The 9,036-nt window shown below is 35.0% G+C and overlaps 1 protein-coding gene across 1 annotated transcript; it reads left to right on the forward strand.

Annotated features, from left to right (window-relative positions):
• Nucleotides 1-1,579: 1,579 nt before the first annotated feature.
• LOC113734857 (PTI1-like tyrosine-protein kinase 3) lies at nucleotides 1,580-7,037 on the forward strand. The gene is made up of 8 exons (XM_027261604.2): nucleotides 1,580-1,860; nucleotides 3,086-3,263; nucleotides 4,329-4,579; nucleotides 4,696-4,822; nucleotides 4,941-5,214; nucleotides 6,065-6,197; nucleotides 6,303-6,386; nucleotides 6,592-7,037. Exons 2-8 carry the CDS (start codon nucleotides 3,170-3,172, stop codon nucleotides 6,709-6,711), a joined length of 1,083 nt encoding a protein of 360 aa, XP_027117405.1. The 5' UTR covers nucleotides 1,580-1,860; nucleotides 3,086-3,169; the 3' UTR covers nucleotides 6,712-7,037.
• The last annotated feature ends 1,999 nt before the right edge of the window (nucleotides 7,038-9,036 follow it).

The following is a 9,036-nucleotide window of genomic DNA, read 5'->3' on the forward strand; positions in this document are numbered from 1 at the left end:
AAAAACAAAAATTATAGAATGTAAAAAAGAGCCCGTGCAAATGTATGGAAAAGAAATTATTATTTAAAAAAATCAAGTCTAGTCAATAACTATTTCCATTCTTTTTATAATCTTAATAGCTATGACATAACTCTTAGGATTGTCAATTGCGCTGAGCCAACCTAGCCCAACCTGTGTTGCCAAAAAAACCTGTTAAGCCTAATATTTAATTGGATTAGACAGGGTTTGGGTCTAAATATTGTTTGCATTAAATGTGAATTGAGTTTAAACTTTGGTAGACTCGGTCTCAATTGAAGGTTAGCTCATGTATAATTATATATATATATATATATATATATATATATATATAATACTATTTATAATATGTAATTATACATATTATAACATAGAATATTATTAATTTATATATATATATTTGTATAATTATTAAATATATATTATCTATAATCATATATTTAATTATTAACTTGGGTCGAGCTCGAAACTCTAAAAGAATGAATTGAGTTTGAACCTTCTAATTTGGATATGAATCCGAAAGTCCAAAACCCAAATCCCTATTCAATCTGTGAGCCGGATTTAAACTTGTTAAAACTTGATTTAGAAAACCCAATTGACAGCCTATTAACTCTCTTTAATTTGACAATTTTACCACTAAACTATTAATTTATCATCCGGAGTTTATGACAAGTACATTCTAACTACAGTATCTTATCTCTTGCAAGATCAAAACTGAAATCAGATTTGGTTAGAATCCTATCCCCATTTTTTAATTCCTTTTGATATGTAATCCTTCCAATTAAAGGTCTCATCTGTAAATTTTGGCTTTTCCTAACCAAATTATCCATTTGTTGCAAGTTCACAGTACCTTACGGCGTACTTGCTAGTCTGTTCGAGTATTTTCTTTTGCTTATTGACAAAGGAACCTTCGACAAGGCCTGTAAAATCTCATCATTCACTTTCGTTAACAAAATTTAGAAAAATAACAATAAAAAATCACTGCCCTTCATCCTTATTTAGTAAGTATTCATACTATAATATCCAAATAATACACGCCCGTACATATAATTCAATAAAATTTTTGTATTTCATATATTCATATAATAGTATAATACTTACTTTCATCACATCAAAAACAAAAATCATACTCAAAGGTGAGTTTGGGATGGACGGATGTTAAAGACAATAATATTATTATCACAACTATTAATTCAAAAATTTTGAAATTCCTTTGTCTCCTTCCCCTTTTTTTTTTTTAAATCTCATTCCTTTGTTATTAAAAAATTTCTAAAAAAAAATTCAAAATTTGGGTAAACATAGATCCATATATGCATTCTTCTCATAAAAAAAAATCAATAATATACTTTTTTTGGCACATTTCCGTGTAAAGCTTTTTTTTTTTTTTTTGTTTTTTGACAACATTCCTTGTTAAAACTTAACAAGTTATTTATAATAAGCTACATTTTAATAAAAATTTTACAAATTATTTATGGTAAGTCCAATTTATTAACCATATTGTGCAAGTTACCCCAAACAATTAAACTTTACTACAATTCCTCCAACCGTTAAATCCTTCAAAAACGTTACGAGAGAGAGAAAAAGAAAACAGGGAAAAAAATGATACTTTCCTCTCTCTCTCTCTCGTTCCTTCGTTGCTTCATTGATTGATTCTCAAATCATCGTTGATTCGGTTTCTTTGGTTCGTTGTCTCGCTGGCTTTCCCCTCTTTATCCCACTTTTCCGATCCCTTCAATTGCAAACAAACAAACACTGCCCAATATATAATCTCTGCTTTAACTATAAAAACTCATTTCACAGTTGTACCCAGAAAAAGTAGGGAGAATAAGGTGATTCAAATTCCAGGTACGAAGGAAGAACCCCTTGAATATCGCTTACTTTTTAATGGTTCTGAATTTTCCTTGTATTTCTATATATATATGTTGGTTATTGCAATCTCTGATTTTGACTTGTTTTAATCTTTCTTGGATCTCTTTCTGTTCCTTCCATTAGCCAGGGTTCTCTTCGTTTTTTTTTTTTTTAATTTTTAGTTTCTTGAACTGTGTTTTGGGTTTTTAAGGAAATTTGGATTCTGGGTTTTGTTTGATTTCGTTTGGGTATTGACCTTGACTTGATGGATGACAATTTTCGTCGTCCTGGTTTGGTGGTAAGAAATATTGTTGTTTATTATTGTTTTTAATTTTTGCTGTGAACTTTCCAAAATTTGTGCTTGTTGCATTTTTTTGGGATTATTGCGTGCTTTGATGATATGGAAATGTAGATATGAGCACTACGAAATGTTATGTATTTGGGAAGTGTGAATTGGTTTCTTTGACAAGATAATCCTATGCTTTTTCCCTTTTTTTTTTCAGAATAGGATATGAAATTGGATTAGCCGTTTAATTTATTATGTTTGTCTTTCTTTGTTGTGGGAAATGTAACAGCAAGAGGCCCAGAAATAGTTTGATAAGGTGTTGGGCGATCACATGATCACTTGATTCCATATTTATACGTGTATTTTAACTTTTTAAGGGCGTATATATGTAGAATCCTGTGATTAATTGGGTAGGATTATGCTTAGGTGCAAAATTGTGATTTGTGTCTGTTTTTGATGCATGAGAATACATATGTATTTCAGAAGGTGTTTGTTGGCCGTTTTGGGTAAAATTTTTAGGTGCATTTATTGAATTTTAATTTGTTTTTAAGTGGATTGGGTGCAGAAAGTAGGTTTTAGTCATTTAGTTGTTTACAGTTTTCAGCTGAATTATCCATCAAGATGAGTTTTTTTTTTAAACCATTTCTGATTATCATAGATACATGGTATGGTTTTGCAATTTATTTGATAGTTGAAAATGTTTTACTTCTGATTGGCCTCTTGATTTAGATTTAAGCTTATGCATCTGGGATTGATTGTCAGCTTGGCGTCTCTAAAAAGCTCAGAGTTCTAAGAGAACCTTGGCAATATGTAATGATGTTATGAACCCACATTCAAAATGATTGTATATGATTTATGTGGTGATTGTGGTAGATACATGAAATTTGCACCTTTTGCAGCTTTTTGAGCTTTTTTGACTTGTCACTGGCATTACAGGCACATGCTCCTCCTCCTGGTTACTTTGTACGTCTGGAAAATAAAAGTGCTGAAGACGATCTTTATCTGAGAAAGAAAGCTAGGATGCGGAGGTGGCTGTGCTGCACCTGTCAAGTTGAGGAGTCCTACCCATCTAATGAGAATGAGCCCTTTAAAAGCCCAAAGAATCATCCTGATGGTATGTTCTTATGATTCACTTTTGTTTGCAGTTTTTAACATGAAATATGTTGTTTTTTTTGCTCATGTTTGTGTTTGATTCCTTGGGAACTTCTCCACACTTCTTCTTCGGGTGACTCTGTCCCCCATTTTCTTCCTTTTAATGGACTAATAAACAAGTTCCTTGAGGTTGTTAAAAAATTGCAGCTTTGGGAACATAGTAGTCATAGATGTCTGCAATGGATTTATTGTGGATTTTTGTTCCAAAAGGTTGGGTAAACCACAAAGTTGTCTTCTACATTTGAGCCTCTTATTGTTTGTGTCATACGGTCCTTCCTTGGTGCATTGGTTGTTTGTGTGGACATTTTTCTAGCATGAAGGTTGAAGATGGTTAAGATATAAAGGATGCATATATCTTTCACATGTGAATACTGTTGCTATGTCTTTGATTACCTCTACCCTTGGTGGTTCTGCCTTGTTTTATCTACTTTCAGTTTGTGCAGAAGTACTTCAAGAAGAGTCCTTTAATGATGTTCCAATAGAAAATAAATTAGCATTGCAGTTGCTATTTTGCTGTGAGTGTTTCCATAAATTCTACCAGATGCCTGTTATATGAGATATTAATTTGTCGTGTCCAAGTTTTCTTTTTTCCCCTTTGATTCACATTCTTCATGCATTTGGTTGTTCAAAGTGGATCGATCCCTCCCTTTTTTTCCATAATTTATCTAATCTTTTACTTTAAAGAGTGTATGTTTGGTGAATTGCTAATTTGTAAGGAATTGAATGTCTTGCTGCTAATGTCTGAGAGATTTCATAATTTTCCTTTCTCCATGTGATATGTGCGCCTTGCAAATATGTTATATGCAACATCTGCAAAGATGCAAGAATTTGTAGTATTTTTGTCCTCCTTTTCCACTTTTTTGGATTATGTCAATTATAATAAAGTAAACAAGGGGTGCTCCAATTACAAGAGAGAGAATTTTACTGCCAGTTTTAGCTAGATTGAACTATAGTAAGTTCACTTTTCTTGTTAGACTTCTGCTCTGTAGTGCTTTGTCTTCTAACATACTTGCCTTTGGACTTCTAGGGCACCAAAGAGGGTCAAAGGTATCAGCTCCAGTCATGTCAGATCAAAAGACAATACCACCTATTGAGGTGCCTGCTTTGTCTCTAGAAGAGTTGAAGGAGAAAACCGACAATTTTGGAACAAAGGCTTTAATTGGTGAAGGATCCTATGGAAGAGTCTACTATGCAGACCTGGAAAGTGGTAAAGCTGTGGCTGTGAAAAAGCTTGATGTGTCATCTGAGCCAGAATCAAATGTTGAGTTCTTGACGCAGGTATTTGTTAAGGAATTTAGTGCTGATATCCTTTCCCTATCTAAGTAATTCTATATCCTTTCATGCTGTTATTTTTTTGCGCAAGGCCACTGATTGTGAGGTTATGCTTTTTCAAGGTTTCTATGGTTTCAAGGCTAAAGCATGAAAATCTTGTTGAGCTTCTTGGATACTGTGTAGAAGGGAATCTTCGTGTATTAGCTTATGAGTTTGCAACGATGGGTTCTTTGCACGACATATTGCATGGTGAGAGAATTATGCATCATCTAATGGAGTCCATTGTTTAGTTTAATTTGATCCAGGGTATTCTTTTCAATATATGAATGGTTAAAAGATGTTGCTTGAATTGTATTTGTTCTGACAGGCCGTAAAGGGGTGCAAAACGCCCAGCCTGGACCAACACTTGATTGGATTACAAGGGTAAGAATCGCTGTTGATGCTGCCAGAGGACTTGAATATTTGCATGAGAAAGTTCAACCTGCTATAATTCACAGAGATATCAGATCCAGCAACGTGCTTGTATTTGAAGATTACAAAGCAAAGATTGCAGATTTTAACCTTTCAAATCAGGCTCCGGATATGGCTGCTCGTCTTCATTCTACTCGAGTTCTTGGAACATTCGGTTATCATGCACCAGAGTAATGCTATTTGACTCCTCTCTTCGTTTCTTTTCTGTAAATGCTACATATGGTATTTTCCTGCTATGATGTGAGTTTGTTTCTACTTCAGGGTAAGCCTACATCATTTAGTACACTGCAGTCAAATTCAAATTCCAAAAGCTATAGGCATCATGCAACTTCTTGATCAAGAAGTTGCATGACTTGTACATCATTTTGTACATCCATTCTTTTCTTCAAATTCCAATTTTTCTTTTTCCAGTTTAATAGCCATAAAATGAGTTAGGTATGAATCTTCAATTTGGTTCTATTTTTCAAAGTATAAAAGCTAGCAGACAAATATGGGCACAAGTCAGGGTTGTCTCTGCTAAGATCCATAGGTATAATTGTGCCTTTGAGTTGACTGTAGAGCTATGGAAAATATCGCGTTCATTTGATTTAGCTATACTCAATTAAATAGTAAATAGCCACGGCTGCTTTAATTGCCCAATAGAGGACATTCCTGCAGATTCATAGCTTATCTCCTAAAATGGCCACAAGAACTCTAACACAGTTGTATTTCCTGACTATTGGAGCTAGTAACTGACATGGTTTGAAATGCTTGATGCTTAATTTGGATAGTCTCCTAAATTGATGCAAATGTCAGTCTGTTATCTTACATGGGGATTAATCTGCATATTTTTTCGGTTGGTAAAGGTTCGGTCGGTTATGATAGCTAATTAGTTATCTTGACACCTTAATCTTTCAAGGCCTGCTAATAAATTAACTCACTAGGGGCTTTTGTCTGTGCATTTTTTATGGTACATTTTGTGGCTTAAAGTTCCTTTCTGAAGAAGTTGTCTGTTAATTTGTTGGTGGATATGGAATGCAGATATGCAATGACAGGACAACTGACGCAGAAAAGCGATGTGTATAGCTTTGGGGTGGTTCTCCTTGAGCTATTAACTGGAAGGAAGCCCGTTGATCACAATATGCCTCGTGGACAGCAGTCTCTTGTTACTTGGGTTAGACATTTTTCCTTTCTTAAATATCTTCTCTTTTTTCTCACTCTGTTTTTTGTCAACTAAGCTTCTAATTTAGTCTCAACTTAACTAATATTATGTTTCTAGGCAACTCCGAGACTGAGTGAGGACAAAGTTAAACAATGTATAGATCCAAAGCTCAAAGATTTTCCCCCAAAAGGAGTTGCTAAGGTTCATATCCTCTACTTCCCACTCCTGCTATCTGCATCTCATTTGTCTCTTTTCCAACTTCTCTTTATGCATCCCACTATGGCTTAACTTTTTGGTTATACATCAACAGAAGCCCCTGCTTTCGTCCAGTCCTCAGAACTGGTTATCTTTTCCGGGCCCTGGGAATGGAAAACTAATGATGCTTGTCGTTTTATTGTTGATGCAGCTCGCAGCAGTGGCAGCACTCTGTGTGCAGTATGAAGCTGAATTCCGGCCTAATATGAGCATTGTTGTCAAGGCTCTCCAGCCACTCCTGAAATCTCAAGTCCCTGCTCCTGAGGTTTAGTGTTCGTTCAGTCATTTGGATTAGAATACTGGTGACTCTGCGTGGTTTCAGCCAATTCTTTGTGATCTGGATTGGCCTCTATATTTGTTTGTGGCTTGAATTGGCTTCTCCATGTGAAAATATGTTTGTCCAATTTTTTCTGGCTGTTTGCAACTTATTTGTTGGGATGAGTACCATGTTTCTTTTTTCTTCTGGTGTAATTGGGTGCTGGGAGTTTCGAGTGGTACTAATGTTGATATGATGACTGCCGCCCTTTTTTTTTTCCTGAGATGTTAAAAATATCTTACTCGTATGATTTGTCAAATGAGAAATCCTGGATTCTTTGATGTTTGTGTTTGCCATTAAGCTTCTCCAGTTTGACTGAATTATCTGCTCGCTTTGATCCAGCTAAAACAGACAAGGTAAAAGCAAACAGTATTATTCAACCTTCAACCATTTCTTCTGGAGTGGGACAGGGAAAGAGGGAATTGTTGTGAAATTAAACTTTGGCTCAAAACAATGGAGAGGACGAGGCCTCTGGATGATTTTGTCTAAATGCTGTACTTGTACTCGTTAATGTGATTCTGGGAGCTTTCCGGGAGGAACCATGAGCAGTTTATGGTAGAACGAGCAATTCGAAGGGAGGCTGAAATCAAATTCCATGCGGCCTGGTTATTGATCTAATATAGGTAATCAGCAATAGTTTGACCAATTTGTACGTTTAAATGAAATTGCATTCTTCCTAATTTTCTTGGCTTCATTTGGATTAGAAATTTGCGGTAGGACTCGAAATCTGTCCAAATTGTTTGAGTTGTTTTGGATTGTTTGAGAGGCATTTGGGTTTGTAGTTCATCAATATATTTCAAACACTAGAATATGTGGTGATTTATAAATTCAAATACCTCTTAAATAATTTAAATAATTAGAGTGAGGATTTTTAATCTTTCATTAAAGAATTAATTTTTTATACACTAACAGCATATATATTTTCACCATTAATTACATGACATATAATTCGAATTTGAATTTGAAATTTAAATTTTGTAAATATGTCGTGCATCCGATCATGATAGTATAAAATTCAAATTTTATAAATGTATCGTGCATCCGATTATGATAGTATATACACTATCAGTGTATACAAAATTTATTCTTAGTCAAATCCCGCGATAGAACAAGCTTCTAGCTGGGTTAAAAAGTTCTCGGTTTTCTATACAACCGACTTAACTGCCCATTGATAGGTTATCATCTAGCAATCTGTGGGAGTTCTGACCCATCTCTAATTTGGATTCATTTTGCACACGTCTTCGTATAGTTTAACTGGGTGTGTACTATAGTTGCACCAGGGAGGGACTTAGGGAGGGACTTAGGTCCCTCCTTCGGCTGTTGGTGAAGGTTCAAATCTCACCGGCAGCGAAAAAAAATCTAAGAATTGTGCCATAGCATTCCCTTGATCTAGTTGGATCTGTATATCCACTAGCTCCTACCACAGCCTCCTTAGGCTCCCCTCCCCCTAGATTAAGATAAAGTAGGTTATACAACTGTATCGTTGCTGACAAAAAAAACAGTATACTATAGTTGCACGTGTGATTGTTAAGGCCCATTGATAGGTTACCATGATAACTCCACTTGATAAGAAAACTTGCTGGTAGTACCTTGATATCTTCACTCCTTAACTAATTAAGAAAACTTGAAAAAAGCAGGGCTATATCTCCCGAAATAAACTCCAATGCTTAAATTAGTGAAAATGGAAGGAGAAAAAAATAAATACTTTTTTTTTATACGATCATTTCTCCTTTTTATTCTTGTTAGAGTGGTGAGTCACATGCTAACCGCTCCACGTCATGTTGAGATATCGAAATTGAAATCTTGTGATGAGGTGTCAATTAATATCTGTATAACTTGTCTCATGCTACTTTATGATTTATTAGCCATTATATTTAATGCACAATGACACTTGTCGAGACAAGTGATATCTTAGATAAGTGGCATCTTTTGGTGACATCCACCTCTTTACTATTTCTTTTCTTTCCATTACACCTTTTGGGTCGAACCTGCAATTGGTGACATCCTTTTTGTCACTATTACTTCTTTCCACTAGCCCCCTCGAGCCGTATCTTGTAAGTCAAGTTCAAAGTTCGACTTGATGAGGAGGATAGTGGAAAGGAGATGCCTCCAATCTTAACAAGTATTAGTGTGCATTAAACAATGAAAGAACGAATCACATGACTAATGAATCATCAACCTAACACAAGACAAGTTAGGTAGGTACCACTACCTCATTACAAAATCTCAACCTCAAGGTTTCAACATGAAGTGAAGCGGTGGGTCTAAGAAGAACAAAGA

This window comes from Coffea arabica, chromosome 3c, assembly GCF_036785885.1.
Source record: "Coffea arabica cultivar ET-39 chromosome 3c, Coffea Arabica ET-39 HiFi, whole genome shotgun sequence".
Classification (NCBI taxonomy): domain Eukaryota; kingdom Viridiplantae; phylum Streptophyta; class Magnoliopsida; order Gentianales; family Rubiaceae; genus Coffea; species Coffea arabica.

Bases quoted from the DNA above. Each gene is read 5' to 3' on its own strand.
- LOC113734857 (XM_027261604.2), top strand. From the start codon at position 3,170: ATGCGGAGGTGGCTGTGCTGCACCTGTCAAGTTGAGGAGTCCTACCCA. The intron at 3,264-4,328 runs GTATGTTCTTAT...TTGGACTTCTAG, and splicing joins CCCAAAGAATCATCCTGATG to GGCACCAAAGAGGGTCAAAG. The intron at 6,198-6,302 runs GTTAGACATTTT...TTATGTTTCTAG, and splicing joins AGCAGTCTCTTGTTACTTGG to GCAACTCCGAGACTGAGTGA.